Consider the following 27241-nt stretch of genomic DNA (forward strand, 5'->3'; position numbering starts at 1 on the left):
CTGCCTTTGTCTTGTCCTTCTGCAATCTGGGCTCAGGCCGTGACTCACAGTGTGGAGCTGCCCTTAGGGGTCTGGCCAGTTGCCGGGCACTGGGGAGAGGCCTGCCCTGCCTTTGGCATGCCATGTCCCCAGGTGGGGATAGCTACAGCTGTGAAAAAAGAAAACCAGTGTGCCAAGGGCTACAATGGAAGCCCCAGGCAGGAGGCCCCACTCCACCTGGCGAGCAGAAAGGCCAGCCCCAGGCTCGCCAGCCTCCATCCAGCTCTGGGGTTAAACTCAGGACCAGGAATGCTGGCAATCACGGGAGCTCACAGCAGCTCAGATGCCACAACTTCGGTTCTCCTCCTGGGCTCCTCAGACTGAGTCTACAGGCTTTTCTGGGTTTATGTAATAAGGAATTTGGCTGACTTAATTTTACACATTTCCAACCAAATAAACAAAAGCTCCAAAACATTTTATCAGCAAGGCTGGCCTGCCTGAGGTCCTTGACCAGTAGGTTTCTTGAACTCCACAGCGGGCTCAAGCCCAAGGGAACTGGTGTCCGTGTTTGTCTTCGGCACTTCTCGTTCAGTGCCTTAATCCACCGCTAACTTGTCCCACAGCTCTTTGATCCCTCTTCCTCCTCAGCTTTCCTGGACCATTTCTCTGGTTGGAAAGACAGCTTAGTGAAACATCTGCTTGCCACCACTGAAACCTGAAGGGCGTCCTTTTTCTTTTAAGGGAGGCTGCATAACAGTCCAGTCAGACGTGGGTTCTAATCCTGACTCTACCATTTCCTGGGTGTATCCTTGGACGCATTTCTTAATTGCTCCATGCCTCAGTTTTCACATATAAAAAGGGCCTGAACAGCATGTCCCTCATGGGGTTGAGAATTAAACGAGAACAGTGTTTTGCTCCCTACCGGGTCCCTAATGCCTTGGTCAAAGACCTGCCTGGCACATCAGATTCTCATCAATGTTGGCCAAAAGTATTACCTACTAATGAGATAGAAAATGGAAGAAATTTGCTCCTGGAAGAGTTGATGACCCATTCCCAAAGGCCAGCCAATGTTGGTGTGAGCTTTTGTGAATGGAGAAAGCATTTAATGCTGTGGGAAAGGAAGGGAGAGAGGAACAACATCACAGAGGTTAGAGGCTGGATTTGGGAGTATACGGCCAACCCCAAGGCCCCCCTGGAGCTGGTCACTCCCTCTCTGAGAGGTGTGTTGGTGGGGCTACTATTTGTGCTCAGGCTCTGCTTGGCCTGCACCAAACAGGAGCCAGTGCTAGTGTTCTGGGTGTCAGCACCCTGGTAGGAGGGCCCTGTTCCCAGACAGCTGACACCAGGGAGGTGCCAAGGATCAAGGTTTACCGACTTGAAATGTGTCCCTTTGAACAGTGAAACACTGTGGCAGCGTGGATGGGTCTTCCTTTCTGTGAGTTCCATTTCTGCCTCAGGTCTTGCCTTTTTTCAATGAGTTTTATGTAAGACTTGCAGCCAGCGGGGCCCTTTCACCCTTGCTGCGCAGCAGAGCCACGAGTGGAGTTGAGGCGCCGTGGGGCGCAAAGCTTCAGCCTTGTAGATGCACTTTCTCCCCTGTGCACGCCACAGTCCACGTTTCCCGCTGGGGTGGGGGAGGTGATCTGCTTTATTCAGGCGACACACACAACCATTTCCTCCGCCTAAATCCCTTCCTTCTCAACGACTAATCATAACTCTCAAAACAAGCACCCATTCCTCTAGCGAGCTGCTTGTATGTTGATCTGCCTTTACCCCTTCCAGCTAGTTATCACGTTTGGGGGAAACCAGGCTGAGGACTCATGAAGCACTGATGTGCCAACTTCTGTGCGAGGCCCTGGGGGCAAGTAACTGGCTCTGCCTCTCGCCAGCTGCGTGACTGAGAAATTACTTCTGTGTCCTAGTTTCCTAATCTGTCAATTTGAGATAATATGCGAGAGGAAACTCCAGTTTCATGCAGCCATTTTAAGGATTATATGCGTTAACACGGACAAAGTACTGAGAAGAGAGTCTGGCACACAGAGGGTGCTCAATCCCTAGAGCGAGGACGTGATGGGAAATGGAATGACGACGACCCCTGCCCTTACGGAGTTTATGCAGCCTCGTCACCTTGTCCCACACGGCATCGAGGGCAGGCTCTTGACTACCCATTTAGATGGCCAGTATTCTTGCTTGCCAACATGTCAGTGAGGGGGAGCTAAAGGACTCGATTGCTTTTGTATTCTAGTCTTTCTGCTCCCCCATACTCCCTGTCCCAACTGGAACTCTGTAACATTGTGTATAACGTTTTGAATATATAGTATGGTTATTTTGGGGTTTAAGAATTCATAAAACTTGCTCAGCTAGAGAAAGCACAATTTAGAATTCAGATCTTCCAGCAGCCACAAACTGTCCCCACCCCAGACACAGGCATATGCCCGTGTTTATTAGTGGGGGTGGAAGGAGGGGAGGGGGCCATGTTTAGGTATGAAAAGAACTAAAAGCAAAACAAAAAACCAAACAAACTGAAAAAAAACCAACCACTCAGAAAAAAGCTCATGGTCTCTCCATTTCTCTTTAATACGGAACAGTATTCTTTATACAGTTGTAACATGATTTCAAGAGCAGAAGTAAGAAACATTACTGATAGACTTCAGGGTGTAAAAATATCACTTTGAAGGATGGCTAGTTGAGGTTTTTTTACACAAATACTTTTTAAAAGTTTTCAAGTTTATAGTGTCTTCAAAGTTTAATGTCAAGATTACAATCAAAGCTGTGGAAGATGTTTTATTTTGGAGGGACGGTTTACTGCAGCCTAAATCCCACGGGGCGGTAGCAGTGGTTCTGAAACTAGAGTGGGCTTCTGAGTCCCCACAGGGCTTGTTGAACTCGGCCCGCTGACCCCAGTCCAGGGTCTGTGACTTAGCAGGTCTGGGCTGGGGCCTGAGAACCTGCATTTCCAACAAGTTCCCAGGGGATGCTGTCGCCGCTGGTCCCACACCACACTTGGAGACCCAGCGAATAGAGAAAGCAAGAATCTATCTACCTGTGGCGAGGGCTGTAAACTTCTGGCACCAGGGCTCTGGTGCTCTTCTCAGGGGTGTTGGGGGGAGCACCATCCGGAAATCACCCAGGCGTTTGCAATCTAATCCTTGATCTCACTTCTTTAGTTTGTACCTTCTAGTTATTTAAAAATAAAACGCTGCAGGTTATTTTATCCTTGGAAGAAAAAGACAATGGTTTAGTCCTACTGAGTCCTGCCATGTATCACACATCCTGTGAATTACACACAATTCTGATTACAAATGAGCAGTGAAAGCATATTTCCACTTACAAAAACTAAATCCGTATCATTTACAGCTGGTCTCTTTGGCCCTTTCCTGGTGCCTGGACCACCCCTTGCCCTGGGCATTCTCTGAAGTTTCCCGAGAGCAGAGCCTAGCCTGGGTCAGTCAGGATGCAATCAGATGGCACTTAGAAGTAGTTGCAACAACTTATTAGTGGGACACGTGGCTGACTCTCCTACTCGCTCAGACGAGGGGGCACAGGCACTCTTTTCCTGAGGACCAGGATGTCTGCCTCTCCCAGAACAGACCTTAACTGCTCCTTGACTGCTGTTTAGCTAAAACCTCCTTTCTGCAAAGCAGGAAAGCACCACCCTGAACTTGGTCCTACCCTGGGGCTGACAGAAAGCTTGGCGGGAGTGGAGTGCTGGGCTGCGGCCAGGAAGGAGGACCTGAGAGCTTTGGTCAGCGAACAATGAGGCTGGGTGGTCTTATTTCTAACACCCCCTGGATAAGCAAGCGGCTTCAGGGTTTGGTAACTCATAACCTTAACAAAAAAATGGTAAAATACATTTTCTCACAGGGTCTGGCTGCAGTTGGCAAACCATGAAACGTTCATGTGAAACCCAAGGAGAGGGGCAGTAACCGGGACCATCACACTGTCTAAGCCCAGTCCCATCCACACAGCCTCAGGGAGAGCATCTCTGGACAACGGTCACGTCAGAAGGAAAACAGCACTAACATGTCAGCTTATGTCAGAGGGAAACCAAGTTCTTTTTCTTTCTTCCTCACCTCCCTAAATGTCTGTATTAGTGCAGAGGCTGTCTCTACAAAGCACTCCCAAATGTACGTAGACCACAGCAACACCGCCAGGGTGCCACTGGAACTTCCCGAGTTCCAGCGTTTGTCCAAAAGCAAAAAACATCAAATGGCTGGGGGAAAGGGTAAGCACAAGTTACCATCAGCCTGTCTTTTATGTCATTGAGGTCAGCTTTAAATCCGTAAGCTTGTCCCAGGGAGCATGTGGGCTCCCTGGGGCCAAGTTCAGAAAGGAACCTGCCAAACGCCTCCCACGTTGTTGGGGGGCTGTAACTGTTTCACCTCTAACAGCAGGACTGAGCAAAGTGAGTCTACCGTTAGGGATGCTGAACCCAGACGTCAGCTAGTCTGGAGTCTCGGCCCCGCCCTGGGTGACCCGGCACCAGGCTTTAGTCTGGGAGGTTCATAGCAGTGCTGTTCTCGCCTGAAGGAGTGTTTGACTCGACTCAGAACTCTCAGGGTTTTCTGGACTTGACACTGCTGCTAGACAGCAGTTTCCCAGTGAGCATTCTCAAGTCAACACAGGTAAGAAGGGCACGCACGTTTACGTACAACAGACAGACGCAGGCCTGACAAGAACAGGACCTCCTTATTCTGAGCATAAGCATGTTTTGTGGCTGGGAGTTGGGAAGGGCAGCTGGACATTACAGAAAGACCACCTCCTCTTATCAGGCCAGCCAGGTGACTAAACCACCCCTCACACAGAGGCAGAGGCCCCGGGAGAAGCAAGCACCGTGCCTCCGATGGCCCCAGAGGCCTTTCAATGGAGCACTGTCTTTACGACCTGACGTTGGTCAGGGAGGGCACAGCGTGAGGGAGGGCGCTGTAAGTCTGCGATCCCTTTGGTCTCACCTTCTCTCTGCTCTTGATGGACAAAGAACATTCTTTAAAAAAAAATTATTCTTAAAAAACCTGGGCAGGAAAGGAATGCCAGCGGGAGGAAGAGAGAGGGAGAATTAGAGGTGGTGCATTCCATGTTTCAGCACTTCAGCTTTCCAGACAGTCCGAATTTTGGTTTGTTTACAAATTCATCGTGCGACACAAGGTAAAGCCAAGCAGTCCAAGTCCACAGGGTTGAAAAGCAGCTCATATTTATCATTCAGTTTTTAGATCTTCAAATGCTATGAATTCTCTAGAAAGGTAACCATCTCACTTCACAGCCAGTAAGTTACCAAAAGAAAAATCTTGGCTCTCCCCCCTTCACGTACAGAAGGTACAACACTTCACAGAGACAGATTTCTGTTGGAGTTAGACTAGATTTCTCTTCACAGCCCTTAATCTCACGAGGTGAGAAGGAGTGGAAGTTGCCAAGCTGTTGGCTACCAGACCCATCAGTCTGTTTAACTCTGGCTAAAAGCAGAGAATAATGGGCAAGTTCCCAAGCTTCCCCCTCCGGCGCTGGCGTGAAGATCCTCATGTAACACACACGCCGCGACTTCCAATTGCCACACGGTAGCGGGTGCACAGAGCGCACTGTGTTCACAGTCCACACAAAGACAAGATCACAAATTGGGACTAAAAAGTAAAGGTATTTTGGTTTTCCAGTTGGATTCGCACTCTGGCAAACTCTCTCAATGGTTCATTCCCCATTCTACCCCCAAGTCAGCTGATTTGTGAAATGTTCTTCCAGTAAACATAGATTGAGCTCTTTCTCTGGCATCCATCATGTTCTGCCAGTGACGACTACAGGATCAGGTGCTAAGGAGAAAAAAAGCCCAAGTGCCACAAGATGTGCGTCTAGGCAGTGTGGGGGTCACTGGGGTCTACTGCTCTGCCCATTTTACAACACAGGGGTAAGGGACGACCTGGGTGTCCTCTAGATCACGGATGAGGAAAGATTTGTCCTTAAAAACAAACCTAAGCCCCTGGCTTGTTCTCTTTGACGGCCACAGTCTGGAGTCTGAGTGGAGGGCCTTCAAATGAACACTGTCTGCAGTGACCGCCCAGTCCGGGCACAACAGGGTCAGACCCAGGCCAAGCCAGCGAGGCCAGAAGTCATGCTTGGGGCAGGGCCGGCTCTCAAAGAACAGCTCCTTCCAGGTGAGGAGACAGCAGCAGCCCCACAGGGAGAACACATGCCATGCCTGTGTTTTAAGTAAACTTGCTCAAAACATTTCCCTCTTCAGCGTCTACCAGAGCCACCCTCTATCAAACCCCTGAAGTCAGTGAGGTCAGTAGTAGGCTGATTCCAAACATAGCCAAACACTTAGTCACTAAGCCTCAAGGTCATGGGACGTGGTCCCTGAAGCTAGGGGAGTATCTCAGTCACTAATGACGACGTGTGTTCCCAACAGGCCCTGCTGACACACATGACAGCTCTGCGGGGCACAGTAAATCTGCTAACAGCCGGACAACAGCATGGCTTTTCACTAGGGCAATTGCATGATTCCTTACGAGGCCAGTGCTGCTTGTAATGTGGAGTGTGTGGGTTATAGTACTGAGACAACGTCCACATTTATTCTTCACAAAGACTTGTATATTTAAATGCAAATCTAAGGACCCTCCCTATTCTAAATTTATAGAACACTATTTGAATAAGTCTCAAAACTTTGTAAAACAAATAATCTAGTACCCTACATTTGAAGCCCTTTGTAATAATTGTTTTTTTCTGCTAATTTGAAAAGAAATAACTTATTTACATATCAAATAGAGTGTAAACGTGGATGTCAACCACCCCTTTAGTTTTATAAATCTGCTTTTAGATCATCAACAGGCAGATCTCCTTACCTACCATGATCCTAAACACGAGAAAATATCCTTCTTTTAAAAAACTGTTACGAGTATTTATTAAAAAGTGCAATTCAAAAGTTAGCTGGGCAAGTACATCATTGCAAATCACAAAAAAAGTAAAAAACAAAACAAAACAAAAAGCCCCAAACAAAAAAAAAAACAAGAAAAAAGGTAAAAAAAAAAAAGGTGTACTGAGGAATGGACCCCAAAAGATGAGGAAACAAGAAGACTAAAAGCTAGAACTCTGCCCAATGTCGCTGTGCTTTCCAAGAGCACAAGACGACAGTGAGGGGCGCGCAGCCCCCACGCCGCGCTCAGGTACTGGGTTCAGCTGCGACGGCAGTGTTAGGTTATTTACCAGGGAGGTTATAAAAATATCCTATGTACACAGGTACGCTGGAGGCATTTTAAAGTCATCAGAAGCTTGAAGTTTAGTGTCTCAGCAGTTTCAGCTACTAAAACTCAATTAAAGCGTCTGTCATTTAAATTTGGGTTGGCTAAGTCATCCAAATGGATGATCAGATCGAGTTGTCATCTTGGGAAAGCAGAACCAAGTTCACCTACCAATCCTTGTGATGGTGAGAAAAGTCTGGTCCAGAACTAGCCTTTTTTGTCATTACAGTAAACGAGTAAATGTAATCAATGTGTTAACCACTCCCAACCCCATCCCTCAATGTAGAGTGACACAGGGATAAAACAACTGTCCATGAGGCTAATCCCCGTCTTAATCCATTCAAGGGTGCCACTGAGCTGCTCAGCAGCCAGACATTTAGGGGTCACCCTAAAAATGCAAGTTGCTCCTCTGGGGAGGAGGCTGTAGGATAGCAACAGGAATTCAGCAAGGCTCTGACCTCCGTGACCTCGCCCGCCCTTCCCTTGGCAGTGCACTCAGGTCCTGCTGCCCTTTCCTTCCCCCTTCAATTCAAGCCACGAGTTGTCAGCATCCCCGAAGCCCAGCGCCTTTCATTATTTCCCGTTAGTTATTCCTACCACAAAAAAATGTGCCTGGAAAAGCAATTTTATCCTACCACTTATCCCTGAAAAATGAATCACCCCATTTTCTGTCACCAACTGCTTCTGAGCCCTCTGTCCCCATTAATAACCAGCTCTCGGGGGCTCAGGAATGCTACCACAGTGGGAAAGGAAACCTACCCGGAGCCACATTCCTGACAGGGTTCTTTTGGATGAACAGCGGCGTGCCGAGCAGCGGAAGGGGCTGAGCAGGAGAAAAGAGCTGCCAAAGATGGAGGGAATGAGCAACGGCCAACACTGAGTCTGCGAATTTTTCTGGATTCCTCAGAGGCCCTCCAGGGGGAATGAAGTCCAGGGAGGCAAAGCAGTGGCCCGTTGTCCTCAGAACAGGACAGGCGGCGCCAGGAGCGTGCAGTCGTCCACTTCCTCTTCCCACGGCCCTTGCAGCGTGGGGACGGAGGAGCTGTCTCAATTGTGGGGTCACAAAGAGGAAAGTCAGTGCGGGCTGTTTTCCGGAGAGGAACGTGAGGAGACGGCAACGTCGGCGTGCTGCTTCTCCTGCTCCCCTCGGGTCTGTGCGTTGTGTGTTGTGCGTGGGAGGAACGTCACCCCTCACAGCACTAGGAAGAGGATCAGCACAAGCAGCAGGACCGCGAAGAGGATGGCTATGGCACACCACTGGCGCCGATCTGGAAGGCAGGACACGAGGATTAGCTCTCTCGGGACTCTACAGTCCCCAGATACAGTTACATGAAACTTAAGGCAACAGCCTGAAGCAGAAAGTGGACAGCACACGCAAATGACAGGGACACAGAGGATCCTGAACCCGCCAGGCACCTGGGCCTCTCACGCTGCTCTGCTCCTGGCCGGCACTGACGTGCAGTCGCAACGCTGCCAGCGCCCTGCAAGCGAGCCTCGCAGTAAGGACACACTCTGCGCCTCAAGCCCTTAATCGAGATCTGGGGCTCTCCACTTTCTGCCGGTGGTCACTGTATCCGGGAAAAGGTGCTGGCACCGGCCTTACAGATCACGGCCCTCCTGCTTTAATCTCCACCAAAGTCAAATCATTTAGTTCCACAGTAATCATGCTCTTTTCTCAAGGAGCACTTGGGAGGATGTCAAGGAGATGAAAGCAACTTCAAGAAACGGAGGGCTGAAACAGCAAGCTGCAGTGGTCATGGGCGTGACTGATTCTACACCACACCTCGTCAGGAAGAAGTGAGACTACCTAACCAGTAACCGTCTGACAGTAACAGACAGCTCATCTGTGAAGGAAAGCAGAATTTTTTCTGAGAGCTTCTGCCCTACCAACAATTTAGAAAAGGCACAGGAAACACACTGGCTCAAGTCCACCTAAATGGCCGAGAGCAAAGACACCCTGAGGGACAGGAGAAGGGCCCACAAAGGCCCAGGGGAATCCAGCGCCAGCCTGCAATCCCGACTGCCGCGGCGGCTCCACAGGCTGCTGTGACAACTAAACAACACGAACAGCCTCACACACGCGCTGTGCTGGGCTCGGGGCACAGGATGCTCTCTTAGCTTGGGGAGATGCAGAGAGTGTAAGTAGTCTTTCTGCAGGTGAGTCCTGGCATTTTCTACAAAGGGTCAGACTGCTAGAAAATTTCACTAGCCTATGGAAGTGTAGTTCAACTGCTAAAAATTAGAGTTCCATTTAAATAGAAATATAGGGGTATACTGATTCATCAAAAGTTTATTTGAAAGCTTGCAGATTTTAGCATACCGTTAGCTATTAGATTTTAGATACTGAGAATCACATTACAAAAAGGTCTGCATCTAGGAAAATAGATTGCACAACTTTTCACAAAGCAATGCTAAGTCCACAAAACATGTACTCAGATTATTTAAATATCATGGGTAGCAAAGTCTTAGACTAGGTCAAGAAAGTGCCACCAAGTGACAGTAAGTAGAGCAAGTACCTTCCTAGTGGTGCCCACCTTGCTCTGCCTCAGACATGCCAGAAACTCACGTGGTAACTGTTATTAGGGCAGGGACCCCAAGTCTCACCATTCCCTTTCTGAAACAGGCCTATTCCAAAGGGCACAGGGAGGCAGAGATGGCCTACTCCAGATGATATTTTTAATCTGTTTAACTATCACCTCGGTGGTGGAGAAAACTTGAGTATCTAGCATTCTTTCATCTATTTAAAAATGTTTACAATAATTTAAAACCACTCTCATTAAAATGATTAGTTGATACTCTTCTAGGACTAAACAGTAAAGGTAATTGCTTCCTAACCCCTCAGCCCGCCAATCTCACATATATCCCCACCCCGCCCCCAACATCCAGCCATTTTCAAACCTGGATTTCAAACTCAGAACCAGCTTTCCATTTTTTGCCTTTCAGTCTCTACTCAACCCCCTCCCCACCTCCAATGGCTTTCTCTTCTGCAACTGCATTCAATAGGGGTTTTCATCAAGGAGAATATCCCTCACACACGCTAGCACAACCCAGGAACACTCTTTTAAAGCCGAAATCTTTGAAGTGGTGAGTTGCTTCTATGAAGCATGAACAAGGTAACCCCAGGGAGCTGCTTTCCTAGCAGACTCTCCCCAGAAGGGGTAGGTCCTAACCACAAGGGCTTTTGTGACCTCAAGTGAAAAGTCCTAACCAGCTTTTTGCATGCTCAAGACTTGCCTCAAAAAGTCAGAGGGGAACAAAGGGAACTCCAATGGTTGGTTGTTTTTTTTCCTCCCAATATATTTTCCTCCCCTAAAGAGAAAAGATGAACAACAGAATTTTGGAAAGTGAGGGGAAGAAAACCTTGGTATCTACTCAAAAGAAGATACTTTCTTTGGGTAGGAGAATGACAAGACTAGCGTCACCCTTGGGTCATTCAAAAAAGTAAGTGCGGCATCTTGGCTGACTTCTGCCCACGAAGCAGCCAGCCATGGGGAGGGCGGGCATTGTGCCCCTCAGGAACTGTGCAGCGTGTGTTCAGTGACTGCCTAATCAGACCTCAGTGTGTCTTGATATACTTTCTTTATGGACAGGTTTGATTAAAAAGCAGTGAACTTTCCCAAAAGTTATAGAGGAGAACAGAGACAAATACAAATTGCCTTGTTGTCAAATCGAAGCCAACACCACCCAGCCAGAGGCCCTGAGCAATCTTTCTTTGGGGAGCAAGCAAAGATTAAAATGAAAACCCCAGGCAAGCTGTCCAACTGAAGGGCCTTTCAGGCTCAATGCCCTGCTTCCTGGCTCTCTTAGACAAATATAACTAAAGTTCTTACTTTTTCCCCCAAACTTTTCTTTCAGGAGAAAGTAGAATAAAGCATAAGAAAGCCTCAGTGCTATCAATGAACAATGAGCCGTTCATCACAACACAAGTCCTTTTCTAAATTCCTCATCCCTGGACGCTGGGAGACAAGGACACAGTGCGTCTTTGTGCACTGCTCTTCCCCAGACAAACTGGTGCTGAAGTAGCTACTTGACTGGGATTAATACACACACTAGTGAGAGGCCTGCAGGGTGTTTAAACTGGTTACACAATACTTCATTAAAACTTTGTGTTTTTTTAATGAATCTATTCTTCTTTTTATTAGATTTTATGTAAAGTTTTTTTTTTTTTGCTGAGGAAGATTCGCCCCGAGCTAACATCTGCCACTACTCTTCCTCTTTTTGCTTGAGGAAGATTCACCCTGAGCTAATATCTGTGCCAGTCTTCCTCTATTTTGTATATGGGTTAGCCTCCAGAGCATGGCTGCTGATGAATGGTGTAGGTCCGCGCCCGGGAACCAAACCTGGGCCGCCAAAGCGGAGCATGCCAAACTTAATCGCTAGGCCACGGAGCTGGCCGCTGAAGTTTGTTTTTTTATACTGGCTTTGAACATTGTGTAAATTTCAGGTGTACATTATTATATTTCAGTTTCTGTACAGACTGCATTGTGTTCGCCACCAATAGTCTTTTTTCATCCGTCACCATACATACGTGCTCCTTTACCCCCCTTCTGCCCTCCCCTCACCCCCCTTTCCTCTGGTAACCACCAATCTGTTCTCCTTATCTACGTGTTCATTTATCTTCCACATGAGTGAAATCACACAGTATGTCTTTCTCTGTCTGACTTCTTTCACTTAGCATAATACCCTCAAAGTCTATCCATGTTGTCACAAATGGCATGACTGTGTCTTTTTTTATGGCTGACTAGTATTCCATTGTCTATATATACACCCTTATCCATCCATCTGCTGATGGGCAGGGGATTGCTTCCACGTCTATAGCTTTTTTTTTTTTTTTTTCTTTTTTAAGCAGAAGGGTGAGAGTGGAAGAGGAGAGAACAGAAGGAATCAGGAAGAGGACTTTGCAAACCTTTCTCTAAGCGTGTGAAAGAGGAACTAAGGTGGTGCCTGCTTCAGGCAAGGAAGAGCCTGCTAGAAGCATAAAGACATTTGCCCCTGAGAGAAAGAAGGAACTAAGTCTAGCTATGAGCTTCCCTCTACTTTGCATATACAAGTCCTTTGCCCCTTAGGGCCACCTTCTGCGCATCTTACTCTTTTTCTTTAAACATTTACTAAGTACTAATACATGGAAGACAGTGTTAAACACTTGTAAATTAATTATTATTATTTCATTTAATCCTCACAATGACCTTTAGAGGTTAGTATCAACCTATTTTTACAGATAAGCAACTGAGCCCCAGAGAACTTCTATGTAACTGGACTACCAGTTAAACCGCTGAAAAGCAAATACACATATGTATTTAAATCTTGCCTCAAAAGGCTAAACTATTAGACTCTATAACAGTACCTGATGGGAAGAGACCAACAGAAGAATGAGGTGTCAAGAAACAAGGCATGTTCTAATGGGGGCGGGGGTGCTACAGTTCAGGAACTCTGAAGTTACCTCAAGGAGACTCTCAGTTCCTCCCTTCACAAAGCCACCCTCACCAAATAAAGAAAAAAGGAGATACTGAATTTTTTTTAATTTAAAATATATTATTTCTCATGTACTAGGGGAGATGGGTTATAGTAATTAAAAAAGAGAGTCACTGGAACACATCTTCCTATATAGTAACTAATTTGAAAATTGTTACTTCTTCATCCCCATTCTGGTGCAAATTTCCTGCAACATTTCACTATGGATTTAAATAAAAACAATTTAAATTAGATCTGCAAGGCTGTCTTATTCTGAAATAGTAGGCATTTTTCTTTCAATGAAAGAAAGTCTAGGAAAAATAGTAACTGGCTTCTTAATTATTGGTTTAAAATAATTCCCCAATTTGGCAAAGAAACAAAATAAAATAAAAAAGGATTTTGTAACTGCCAAGTAAGGTGCCCCACCAGGAGAAAAGCCACCAACCAGCAGCAGCCTTGTGCAGCGGTGGGGCACAGAGCCCTCCTCCCGAGTGAAGGCCACAAGTGAAGACCAGGGCCGCACACACTAGTCTTTCCTTCTCTGACCCAGAAGCATGACCAAAAATGTGCCACAGGGAAGGGATCCAAATGGGCAGACCTGTGAGAGACCCCCATAGACTGTGTTTCTAGAATTAAGTAAGAATTCTTAAGCTTTAAACACCATACATACCACTGGTCATGTGAGATACTTTTGCAAGTTTCTTCATCACATTGTCCAGCCGAGACTGAGTGCTCTCCAACTCGTGAGAGAAATCATCCAACATACTAGAAAGAGAAGCAGACAGAGAAGGTAGCTGGTAAGCTCCAAGTCTTGGCAATGCATCGGTCATGGAATTAAATCAGGGTCTAGGCTTCAGTTTTAGCAAACATGAAACAGGCTACATTGGGATTCAAGCCCCCAATCTACTACCCAAAATCCTTGGGACAAGATATGTTTTAGATTCCATAATTTTTGGAATTAAAAAAAAGTAGTAAGTTATATATGCTGTATATTAGGCAACGCCCTCAGCAGGGTCTAGAGCAGTCCCCTAATCAAACACACGGACATTTCTGCAGAGGAAACTACGAGGAATCATAGTTGCAGTCTGTTCAGGTCAGGTCTTTCTGTAACATGAACTTGCTGCAAACTTAAAAATTTTTTTTTTTTAATGTCAGAGCTTTCTAGATTTCAGAATTGCAGACAAGGCAGTGTGGACCTGACTACACAATAACACAAACTGAGTATCAGTGAAATGTAGCAGAAAGAAGGCTATGTGGAGTCAGACAACCACTCGCTGCCACTTGCTCACCCCAGACAGGGCACCTACAGCTGCCGGGAGTGTGTGCTCACCTGTAAACGGGCAAGCCTATCAGCCCTGCTGCCCTGCCAGGGTCTTGTGAGCACCACGTAACATACAAAGCACTTTATGCAATACGAGTTAGGAAACACACTTTAATCAAATAATCTCCCTGAAGGCACTTTGTGCTCTATCAGAAAGCCGGAGGCCTCAGGACTGACATTCCCGATGGTACCCGCTCCTCCTCGTCTACACCCACAGAGAAGCCAGTGTTTTCCCACTAAGAGAACTGGCTCCAGGCGGCTCACACTATTTGCTGTCCAAGGTGCAGGTAGGAAAGAAAACACCAAAATACTCTTATTCAAGTAGTGTTTATTTCATAAATTTCTAAACATTCCAGACTTTTCAACTTTTGATTAACATGTGATTATTCTGAGGATAGAATGTAACATAACAATTAGTACCAGAGGTCTCATTACAAAGGCTTTATTACTCTGACAGCATCAATGGCAGCTAGCAACTACTGGTCTTGGTCTGTGCCCACAAGAGGCACCTGACAGCTCCACAGGATTCAGGGCAACCAACTCCTCATTAAATTCATTACTAAATAAACCCCATGCTGACAACTGAATAAACAAGTCTTGGTCACTTATCTGAATTTTCAAAGTAAAACATTTTTAGCTCATCTTAGATCCTGGTGGCATCTTGGCCGTGCAGCTGGCAAACCTATCCAGGCAGGGCCAAATGCTGACAAACAAGAGCTACCTCTGTGGGCTGGACATGACTTCTTACTGAAGACAAAATAGGCAAGTCACCTAACCTCCAGCCCAGGGACACCCACTCACCAAGTTTCTAGCTCAGATCTGTGTACCTCGCTGCTGTCCAAAACAAATATGAAAATGAAAAATGTGATTCACATATGCCATTTTATATTTTCTAGTAGCCACATTTAAAAAAAAGAAACAGGTGAAATTAATCTTAATAATCTGTTTTATTTAGCCCAATATATCCAAAATATCATTCTCAAACGTGATTAATATAAAAAATCATTAATAAACTATTTTACATTTTTTTCATATTAAGTCTTCAAAATCCGGTGTGCATTTTACACTCAGGGCACGTCTCAATTCAGACTGGCCACACGTGGCAAGTGGCTATTGTACTGCACGGCACAGGTCTAAGTCCAGACTTATGTTTGTCCCTTTTAATTTACTTACTATTTTTATCCGAGTTATACACATACACAGTTTAAAGAACTAAATAGTCCTACAGGCTTTTTATTAAAAACTACTGTTGTTTCCCATCCCCTAGGGCAATGGGTTTCAACTCCTCAACTATTCTCTTGGTGCTTTCCCATTTTTTGAAGTAACATGCTTGCACCTCAGTATCCTGATCCCACTGATTCTGTGCTATGAAAGGCTAGGGCTTAGCTCTCTTCCCATTTCATTCCCACCCCTGCATCCTTCCCATTTCTCTTCCCCTTCCTTCCAATGTAATTGTGTCACAATTTGATGAGATCAACATTCAGGGTTTGCACTACCAGGAGTGAGTAAATGCTCTTCTCAGCTCGGGGGTGTGTGGCATGAATCACACTGCTCCTAGGCTCTCCCCTCTGCTGGCTGAGGCTCAGCTTTCTCTGGTCTGTTGAGTCAGGAACCTTTCACCTTTCTACTTTCCAGGATCTAAAACGTTATGGTTATTGTTCCTTATTCCATGCTGTATGTCCCCATTGGTTTTATGCCACACAAAAAATCCCTTTCCTATTGTTTTAGTGGGCTTTAGAGAGGGAAACGAGATAAAAGGGGGTGTTTAATTCACCACCTTTAACTGGAAGTCTCTCAGGCTTGCTCCATCATCTACCCAAACAGAAGCAGCTCAGGCAATTAGTCCTTTCCCATTACCACACTGGAATTTTAGGATAAGAATGCATTTTAGACAGAAATGAAACATGTACGCCTAAAATCTTGCTATTCCGGCTTCCTACCTAGTCTCCCTCTGCCACTCTTGCTCTACTGTGGTTCATCATCTAAACTACAGACAGATGGGCCTTCCAAAAATATAAACCTGACCATGTTATTACTCCTAACACAACCTTCACTGGTTTCCCATCACCCTTAGAATACAAAGTCCTCACTCCTTAACATGGCTTCTAAGGCCTCCCTGATCTGTTCTCTGCCTCCCTGTCTTGACTTCTGGAACTCCCCTCCCAATCCCCATGCTCCAGACACACTAAAGCTTTCTGTTCCATGTACTTTCTCACCTCTAAGTCTTCACAAGTGCTCTTTCTTCCTCCTTGTAGACCTTCCCCTCATCTCCCCTTGCACCCCCTCCCCCCGACTCGACTCTCACCTCACCATCTTCTACTCATCCTTTGGGTTCCAGTTAAATCTCTCTTCTCAGGGGCCTTAGACTAAGTCAGGTCTGCAGATCAGGCTAAGTTAGGGCTCTCAAGGCACCATGCCCCTCCCCATCACAGCAGTCCTCCTACTTCTCCATCACCACTTAATGACTGCATTCATTTATATCATGTCCATTCTACCCAGTAAATGGTAAGCTCATTGAGAGCAGAGACAGTCTATTCTGTTCACTCCTCTATCAACACCCAGGGCCTCCCAGTAGAACAGATGACTAATTTGAATTTATAACAAATGAAGTTGAGATAGGAGAGTGTCTGAAATATCCTAGTGGACTGTCTTATTTTTTCAGAAGAAAAATCTTGTAAAATGGTAAAGGTATTATGTGGTAGCATTCAAGAATGCTGTTTTTGGTGTTATACATCAGAAAGCAAAAGGAGATTACAAATAAACCCAGTTATGTTTTCTCATATGTTTTTACTTTTTATTTTTGAGGGAGAAGATTTTTTATTAGTTGCAGTTAAATTTATAAGCTTTTTTTCATGAAGTTAAAATTTAAGATGCAGAACAAAAAGTTTTGCTCAGTGTAGCGGGAGAGTCATGGGATGATAAAGTTAAGTTAGCTCATGTCCTGTCCTCTTTGGGACAAGTCTCCGCAGAGGTTACATAGCTATATCTGTTTCACGTTCCCATTCATAACAACACTTCAAGTGTCCGCTCAGAGGAATTTGTATCTGTTTTTGTAGGTGTTTTAAAAAAATAATAATAATAACAACTTTGCCTAAATCCTGCTGAAAATTTTATCTGATAAATCTGCTTCTTTTGGAGAGGCTAGACTGTAAAGCAGAATAAAGATGCAACTATAAATAAAATAGCTTTTGGTTTTACTAGCCATGTAACTGTCAGGCTTTTTAGGGGTCCTATAAGATGGCTTTTCCCCTAAATTTCACTGTGGTGAAAGGGGCATTTCAATACTCACACTGCCTGCTCCTCCAGCTCCCCTCCAATGCGCTGGGACATGTTCTTCAGCACCCCGATGCTGCCAGAGACCAGCTCCAACTGCTCATCCTGCTGTTCCACGATCAACTGGTGCCAGAGAAATGGGAAATAAGCAATTAAAATCCATCTTACCTGGTTCTGAGCCCAGCACGCTAGCAGCTGCTAGCTTCTTTGCCAACTTGGGACAATTCGCATTCAGAAGCAAAGCCCAGAAATCAAAGGACCAGACCGTCGCCTCCAAGAACACGCTGCTCAAAAGGCTAGGTTGTCAAGCTACTGATAGCTCCTGCTGATCCAACTTGTGAACAGTCAGCCGGGCTTGAAACCACCAAGAGAGATTTACTCTGGCTGGCTAAAGCCCAACAAGGGAACAGAAAATGGCTGAAAGCACCTGGGCAGTGACCACTGACACAGGGGGACACTTGGGAAGAGGAAGCCTGGTGCCAGGGTCAAGGTCTCAATTCACGACAGACAGCCACAGCTCTAACACAAGAGTCTGGCAAATCTCTGGATGTGGGAAAGCTCCACCCACAGACTCCTTTCCTCCCTCCTCAAGGACAGACTGGAGACAGCTCCTCCGTGGCAGTGCGTTACCTCAAGGACAACTACTGAGTGATAAATGTTTACTTTTAATTGTGCTGTAGCCTCTTCACTTTTTATAAAGAAAAGTTTGCTTGGTAAATAGCAATTTAGGTAGACAAGTGGGTAAGCAGACATGCTAATGGAAAAACAACAAAAAAACACATAACTTACATCTATATATCAAACACAATATTTAAGAACCAATAGTTTCGATGGGTAGATGATCCTCAAATCCCCAAACACACTATTATTAGCCTCCTTTCATTAATACAACTACGTATCGCAAGTAACAATGCAGACATAATCAACCTCACTTTCCTTCTACCCCTTAACCTCCACCAAAGCAATCATATATATAATGGAACCAATAATAATTTTCAGTGAAAAAACAGGGACTCAATTTTTCTGAAAGTGCCTTTGTTGAAAGGAACAAAAACCGAGTATACAAGTGGAGGCTGGGGAAGACGCTGCTTTTGTTTTTTTTTTAGCCAGTGGCCTTGTCTGTCAGTTTTGACGTCTGGTCTGCTTTTCCTAAGAGACCTAATCAAGCTTGGTGCTCTTGAAACAGCCGTGCTCTAAAGGAGGTTTTAACAACCCTTCATGTATGCAATCATTACACACGAGACAGGCAGCCGCAGGACGAGCTCCGGCCCACCTGCCTGTCCTTACCAGCAAAGCCCCCCGCTGACAGAGGAACTGAGGGAAGTGCCCCGCCTCCCGCCTCCCTGTCTTCAGCCAGCGGGTTCTCGGGTACCTGTTGCTGTGCCTGCTGCTCCTCGATGAAATGGGAGTTGGCTAACTGGAGCTCGCGGTCGAGGTGCCCATATTTATCTGTCATCCCAGTGCTCCAGGTCTGGCCGCCACTGTCTCCTAGAAGCGCCTGTGAGATGGGGCAGAGGGCAGCAGGGCCAGGAGGAACACACAGTTACTCTCTCTGAACAAGTGCTCCACCACAGTGACATCAAGCGTTCTCATACTCCTCATAATCCATCTTCCCCCGGCTCAGCCTTTTATGTAGCAGTGTAGGTTGGTGCCTGCGTGGGACTATTTAAGGAATGCCAGGAAGGGCACTGTTTCCAAACTCTCCCAATGGGACTCACAAATGGGCTTTGTCCCATTAAACTGCAAATAAATGTCAACTTTAAGTCAACAAATGCCCATCTGTATACTGCCTTACAATCTAAAAGCACTTGGTCTCTTCAGGCCAGCTCTTCCTAGCACCCCTGGAAGTTCACCAGAGACCCACAGGGTCTAGTCTGATTCCAGAGATCTAGAGTTTTTATTTAAGTATGATCCAGGAAAGCTTTTGGTTTTTTGGAGTGGGGAGGGGAGAGTTTGCTAGAACGACAAGAAGCTAACATAGCCCCTCACATACAGAAGGCACAAGAACCACAAACATCTGTTCAATTTAACCCATGAATAAATCCCAATGCCCTTCAGTTGAAAGGCTACAGGCTCCCCAGATGGGAATGGGGGTTGCTTCACCAGGCAGGTACAGCCACAACGGGTGCCTGACCCCGACAACCCAGGCAAGTGCTGGCCCTGAAGCCCGAGTTCTCCACCAGGGCCCCCAGATGCCAGGGTCAGGTTTCCCAATATGAATTCATGGAAGTTTGCAGCCAGAGAAGGATAAGTTTGGGAATGTCTTGGTTGCATGAAGAGGCCAGCCAGGAAAGTGAGAGCTCACGCTCAGCAGCTGGCTCTTACCGGGATCCCACAAGCCCTTCTGAGCTGCTGGTCAAACTAAATGCTCACACCAGCCCTGCACAATGAACCAGAAGATGCTGGTGACTAAGATTCTTTTTCCGTGTAGAGTTGCCAAATCTTCTTACCAGGTACTTTTTCTTTCTGAAACTGTTAAAAGCCTAACTGATTACCTGGTTCTCTGTATGAAAAGCCCTCCAATAGTCCCTCCATACGACACTGACTTCCTTGCCTGACTTTCAGAGGTGAATTCAGTCCAATGGCCACACTTCTGGGGCTAGGCTCGGGGAGGCTCAGGTTGCAGAGCATAAGTTACGAGGTGCTTATGAGAAGACGATCAGGATGCCTGAGAGCTTCCAGTCCAGTCAAGAGGCTGGATGGTGACTGTCTCTGGTATAAGGCAGACCCAAGGCTTTTTGTGGATGGCTCTGCCCCAACCTGGCTTGAGGGCTATCGAGATTTAAAAGATCCTGCTCATTCTGATGCAAAGACTCTAAGGACCTCTGTGGAGGACAATGGGGCTTAGTCACAATTTTTTCAAGGTCAGAAAAAGGCTACAGTGGATCATTAGGCTACAGAGAGAGAACTGGGGCTCCACCAGGGCCTTGTGTGCTCCTGGGGCCACAGTGAGGGCTATTTTTTCTAGCTTATCCATGGTCTACACTTAGGTGGACATATGTCACACTGTTGAGCGTCACCTATGCTCTACTGTGAAGCAGCTTAGATTTCATCAGTCTGACCTCCAGGAGTCTGTTCTAATGGGAAAGATGGGGAGAGGGCCCAGTGCACTGAAGACCCGCCTGTGTGCAGGTGCCAGAGCAGAGGTCCTGGCCAAGCAGCACAGCATCTGGTCCCAGCATGAGGCAGGAGGCCAACTCTGCCCGCTTGAGTGCTCAGAGAACCCTGGCCTGCTATGCCTTGAAAATCTGTGACTCAAAGACATTTCAGTCACCATCTAAAACAAAATTCTAAGCCACACTTGGAAAGCAATGTATAAATACACATTTTATTTATGGTACTTCAACTATACTATCTAGAGAATAAAAAATTCACATCAGGAGTAATAAAGGACGTTACCTACCTCACGGTCACAACCACTTCAGGCACTGTCACTCAACTTCTGTAAGCTGGGGTGCAAACGAAAAGGGAACTCCAAAACTAGCCAGCTTGTGGCCATTCACTAGCTTCTTTCAAGAGTTAGTGCCACACGGAATGGGCTAGCTAATGGCTTTTCCTAGCTGCACTGTTAGAGCAAGGGAGGCAGATAGGAAGAAAAAACGACGACGACTTGGAAAATGAAACGCAGGGAAAGGAAACAGGAACAATAAGTTAGGGGATATTTGGAGAGTCCCTTCCCCTTCTTCGAGCTTTTATACTACCTGTTTTCAAAACTAAGGGGGTCAACAAAGACCCATAGGTATAAAGTAAGGATTTATATTATGAACTGATTCCTAGTTAAAAATAGTGAGCTGCTTTCTTGAGCTAACAGTCCATTAAATGGACTATTGGTAACTTTATAGAGTCTGAATAGAATCTAAATCAGGTCTAAATTTTGACTGTTGCATATTTTTAAAAAAGGACTGTATTTTATCAGTTGGAAAGGAATTTCTATCATATACCAAAATGTGTAATTTTAAAAAGATACTTAAAATTCAAGGACTGGTCTTTTTTTCTGAGGAAGATTGGTGCTGAGCTAACATCTGTTGCCAATCTTCCTCCTTTTTTCCTTTTTTCTCCCCAAAGCCCCAGTAGATAGTTGTATATCATAGTTGCACACCCTTCGAGTTGCTCTATGTGGGACATTGCCTCAGCATAGCTTGATGAGCGGTGTGTAGGTCCACACCCAGGATATGAACCGGTGAACCCCGGGCCACCGAAGCAGAGTGTGCGAACTTAACCACTACGCCACAGGGATGGCCCAAGACTGGTCTCTTACAGCTTTTATTTTTGATGTGTCAATATCTGTGCTTTGATTTCTGAAACTTATTAGGTTTCGTAAGTTATTTGTAATAACTAATAAAAACTGGACCTCATCTCAAAAAAAAAGATACTTAAAATGATGAAAGATTTAATTTAACACACACTTAAGGTTCCTCAAATGTCTTTACATAAAATTTCAATCATTAAATGGCTAGTGAGTTCTATGGGTAGGCAATAGCAGCTAGAGATTTAAAAACAACCACAACAAAAAACCAGACCACGACACAATCCCTCCTTACTCTCAAGGAGCTTGGGGTCCAGCAGAAGAAAAGACAAGAAACTAAGCAATTGCAGCCCTTAGCAGAGAGCCTGGCACACAGAATGTGCTCAACAGGTGCAGAATAAACGGCTGTGTGGTCAGGGCTATAAGGGTCCACACAGACTCTCTATGGGAGTCCAAAGGAGAGAACCGGAAGGGGTGAGGGAGGGGAGGGGACAGAGACTTGATGATGGTGCTGGGGCAGGCTGACCAGACTTTCATAAAACCTGCCAGCATCACTCTGGGCTCAGCACGCACAGGGCTTCTGCTTTGTCACATGATACACGGATGGTCAGCATTTTTAAATTCCAAATATCTAAACTGTGTATTTTCTTTGATGATACTGTATATGCTGATGTTCACTCACCTGTCTATTTTTTCTTTCAGCTAATGCCTGCACAGATGAAGTTGACATCTGATCCTTCATGTCCTAATGAGATAATAGAAGACCAGAAAACAAATAAAAGATATACTTAAACAAAATCATGCTTAATATTTTGTACACTAGCAAAATACGCAATTTATTAGATTTTTTTTTCCAAAAAGACAGCATTCTTTGGCTTTTATTTTCAGTCTCAAAAATAAAGGAAATAAAGAGAACGATGCTCCCTTGAAAAAAGGTAACCTGGATACTAAATTAAGAGAAAAGAAGAAGGAACTAGCATTTCCTAGGTACCTACCACAGGCTAGAAACACCGCTAAACAAGTGCACACAGTGGCAATAAATTCTTGCAACGACCTTGTGAAGCTGGTATTATCTCCATTTTATAGCTGAGGAAACGGAGATCTAGGAAGGCTAAGATACTTTCTCAAGGTCACACAGCCAATTAATGGCAACCCTGGGGTTCAAACACACAAGCCTGTGCTGAAGGGCTAGCACCTTCAAGTGTAATACACATGAAAAACCATGTCATTGAGGATAAAGTATATTTACAGTGATACAAGAGGTCACTTATTTTACTTCTGAGTTGGATTCATGTGAAGTATAGACTATTTCTAATGCCAGAGTGAATCTCCAGAGTGGTATTAAAAATAATTTTATATGGAAAGAAAAATGAATGGACCCATTACTTAATCCAAGGCAAAACATTTTATTAAATATGAGCCATTTTGTTTATCATATTTAACCACAACCTCATATACTTTAAAATGATTTGAACTAAGTACATGATTACTATAAGACAATTTTTTTCTTTTCTTTTTTTAAACTTTTTTTTTGAGGAAGATTGGCCCTGAGCTAACATCTGTTAGCTTTTTTCCTTTTTCCCTTTTTTCTCCCCAAAGCCCCAGTAGGTAGTTCTATGTCATAGTTGTACATCCTTCTAGGTGCTCTATGTGGGATACCACCTCAGCATGGCTTGATGAGCGGTGCGTACGTCTGTGCCCAGGATCTGAACCAGCGACCCCCGGGCCACCGAAGCGGAGCGTGCAAACTTATTAACCACTATGCCACCAGGCCAGCCCCTACAATTTTTCTTAAAAAGAAAAAAAAAAGGTTGCAAAAATACTTCATAATTTTCTGTTAGCAAGTAGACCATTTTATAGATGCACATGTTGAGGTATCAGACTTTTAGAAACTTCTTCCAAGACCCATGACAAGCGAATGGTAGATCAGACAGTGCCACAGCTTCCCTAATTTCTACTGCACTAAGTATGAATCATAACCACACTTGCTTCAACTTTCAAAACACCCATTCCTTCATTCAGCAAATACTCCCTGAAGCCTGACATGTGCTCGGCATACAGCAGTGAACAATACAGACCCGGCCCCTGCCGCACGGAGTTCACCCCACGGTGGAGAAGAGGCACAGTAATCACACACACACAAGGTGATTACTGTGCTGGGAAGGAAGGGCATAAGCTCAAATCGAGTGGGTGAAAGGCCACTTTGGAAGGACAGGGGTGACATCTGAATCGAGACCTGAAGGACGAGAATGTGCCAACCACAGAAAGAACTAAGGGCAGAGGATTCCAGGCAAAGGGAACAGCAAGTACAAAAGCCTGGAGGCAGAAAAGGCTCAGTGCTTTTTAGCTTTTGAGAAGGAAGTCTGGTGCGGCTGAAGGAGGCGACTGTGTGTTGGCAGCATGGGAACAGAAGATAAGATTGGCCCAAACATGCAGGGCCTTTGGGCTGCTTGGATTTTATTCTGAGGCAGGGGTTGGCAAACTTTTTTTTAAAAATTTAATTAATTAATTAATTAATTTATTTTTGTGTGTGTGAGGAGATCAGCCCTGTGCTAACATCTGCCAATTCTCCTCTTTTTTTTTTTTTTTTTTTTTTGCTGAGGAAGACTGGCCCTGGGCTAACATCTGTGCCCATCTTCCTCTACTTTATATGGGATGCCACCACAGCATGGCCTGACAAGCAGTGCATCGGTGCGCGCCCGGGATCTGAACCGGCGAACCCCAGGCCGCGGCAGCAGAGTGCGCGCACTTAACCACTTGTGCCACCGGGCCGGCCCATAATAGTCTTTTTTTTTAAACAATGAACATGACTTGCATAATTAAAAATATCAACACGCATGTATGGAAAAGTGACTCTGAAGTTCAACTGAACTTTGACCATTATCTGTAGACTGTGTTTTTGCTGTTAAAAGTTAGGACAGTAAGCGGGGAAGTAATGACAGCAAAGGAGAACAAGGAGGCTTCTAGGGGGTGCTGGGAATGCTCTGGGAGCTGCCTCCACAGTTGTGATCAGTTTATAAACTCTTCAAGCCGCACACTTGGGATACATGCACTTTTCTGTCTTGTTATACTCTAATAAAAATGGTAAAAAAAAAAAAAAAAAAATACTAGTGTCCCAAACAATGGCTTACCTTTACAATGAAGGCAAACCGGACCAACCCTTTGAAAATAAATTTCGCATTTTGTTTCAAGAGCCTTGATACTTGCATCAAATATTCACTGCCTTGACCCAGTAATTCCACGAATAGGATTTATTTTATGGAAATAATATAACATATATTCCAAAATAGACATGCAAAGATGTACACTGCAGTGTTATTTATAACATGAAAAAGTAGAAATAAACATCATGTCCAAACGAGAGAACAGTAACTTACAGTACACACACAATGCAGTATTATGTATCAGACAGCCCTGCTCTACATGAATCTGTGTTGATATAAGACTATGTCCACAATATATATATATTTTTTAATAATTTTATTTATTCATTTATTTTTTCCCCCAAAGCCCCAGTAGATAGTTGCACGTCACAGCTGCACATCCCTCTAGTTGCTGTATGTGGGACACGGCCTCAGCATGGCCAGAGAAGTGGTGCATCGGTGCGCACCCGGGATCCGAACCCAGGCCGCCAGCAGCGGAGCGCACACACTTAACCGCTAAGCCATGGGGCCGGCCCTCACAATATATTTTTTCATAGAAAAAAATTACAGGACAATTTCATGCCATCCCTTTTAAGAATGTATTTCAATGTCCATGAAATGGCTGGAAAAAATATATAAAACTGTTGTCAGTGATTATTTCCAGGGAGTGGAATTATAGAATGGAGGGGCACTTTCGCCTCTCTTACACATCAAAATTATCTGCATTAAAAAAATAGTAAGTATGGACTACTTTTAATTTAAAAAAGTAAAATAAAAAAATGCTTATGATTGTATAACAGTATCATCACAACTATGTAAAAATACAACTGTCATGCATTGAGAAGAAAATACAACAAAGTTTTGTGTTTGTGTATTAGTTTGAGTTTTCTTTTTCTATTTTTTCCTCTTGTAAAATTTTTCTAATTTTCTTTAATGAGCAGGCACTACCTTAATGACATATATATTTAAAATTTCATTTTTAAAGTTTTCTGCTTAATAAAAAAATATGGCGTGTGTGTGTGTGCGCGCGCGTGCGCGAGCACACTCGTGTTAGCTCTGATGGTCAGTGAACTCTTCAACAGCTGTGAGGTGCGCATCCCGTACGTGGCCATGGCTGCAGTTAAACAGCTATGGCTTTTCCTTCCAGGATGGCATTTTTTCTATGTAGGTTAAAAGTCACCAAATACAACACACCACCTTCATATTAGGATTTGGAATTTTAAGCTATGTCACTAAACAGTTTTAAGCATTTTGTAACAACCTGTCATGGCAAAAACATAATTACTCATCTTCTTTCTAACACATGAAATTTAGAACCAGCAGTCAAGAAGCAGTTAGTACCAATAAAATATGGTTCACCTGCCAAAAGAACAACAAATGTCCTGGTTGTTTATGCTCCCGTTCCCGTTTCACACCGTCTCCCAAGCTGAGTGACTGGGACAGTATAAACCGCAGTGTGTCCCACTCATAGGTCTCATATCCCAACATCATCTGTATCCACACTGGACACCTCATTCTTCTTGATTAATCAAAACCACTTCTATCTTGACATATAATTGACTATAAACAATTCTTGGGTTGGAACAGGTTGGTTTTTTTTGGGAGAGGGGTATAGTTCTGATAGCCTTTGAAAGTTAAAGTCAGAGAATGTTAGTGAGGATCATTTCATCAATAAAGAAAATTGAGATCCAGAGAGGCTAAATGACTCGCTACAATGAAAATTTATTAAGGTCACGCAGCTGAGCCTAGAACTCAGGTCTCGTCACCTCTCATTCATTGTTCTGCCACACACTGCAAAACCTTCCACTACTCACGTCACTCAAAGTTACTTCTGGAATGTATTTCCATAATATAAATATTTCACATGCAAAATCTCTGATGTACAGGCAACTCCACAAACGTAAAAATGATTACCTCAAAAATATCAAAGCTACTTACACAAAAACAAAAATATTTTGCTTTCTTCAGTAAAAATTGCCAGGAAAACTTAATAAAAACTGCACAAATTTAGATGCTTGGAAAGACATACACAAGACTCTTTAAACAAGGGAGGCTTACTAAACACAAAACCAATGAACATTTAATTGAGAAGAAACACAGGAGAAAGATTTATTTCTTCAAGTAGAACCAAAAAAAAAAAAAAAAAAAAAAAAGTATAATGTATCACTGACTCCCCTGCCTAAGAAGGAGAAAGCACCATTGGCAGACACTGTGGATCAAAATGTATTCCTCTTGGAGCAACATTATGTGAAAACCTGCTGATAACAGTAACAGAACAGCTTTCATAAACTTGTAATGTACAAATCCCTAATCTGAGCTTGGTCTTGTGTCTTATTTCCCCAATCTGCTAACTCTGATCCCTTTCTATCAACTTCCTCCACCTGGAACCCAGAGATCTCTGTATACAAGTACTGTTTAACCGAATGCAGTAATACTGAATCAACACAAGGTGCTTTTTGTTGTTTAAAATCAAGTTAACATCATTACCACTTCCTTCTCTTCTACAGGACTTCAATTAGAATTTAGTGAAATTAGATCTGCAAAAGCTCAGTTAGGTACTACTATTAACACCACTGGAAAATAGTAACAGCTTTCCAAAAAGGGG

General features: G+C 44.6%; 1 protein-coding gene across 1 annotated transcript in view; it reads right to left on the minus strand.

The window, feature by feature from the left end:
- Positions 1–2532: 2532 nt before the first annotated feature.
- STX6 (syntaxin 6) overlaps positions 2533–27241 on the minus strand; it is a 45325-nt gene continuing 20616 nt past the window's right edge. The window contains exons 4-8 of the mRNA XM_004424970.3: positions 22176–22238; positions 18620–18745; positions 17264–17370; positions 13324–13418; positions 2533–8470 (exon numbers count right to left, since the gene is read on the minus strand). Coding sequence (XP_004425027.1) covers positions 8394–8470; positions 13324–13418; positions 17264–17370; positions 18620–18745; positions 22176–22238 — 468 coding nt within the window. The 3' untranslated portion in view covers positions 2533–8393. The remainder of the gene's footprint in view (positions 8471–13323; positions 13419–17263; positions 17371–18619; positions 18746–22175; positions 22239–27241) is intronic.

This window comes from Ceratotherium simum, chromosome 2 (genome assembly GCF_057802395.1).
Source record: "Ceratotherium simum simum isolate JZ-2026a chromosome 2, ASM5780239v1, whole genome shotgun sequence".
Classification (NCBI taxonomy): Eukaryota; Metazoa; Chordata; class Mammalia; order Perissodactyla; family Rhinocerotidae; genus Ceratotherium; species Ceratotherium simum.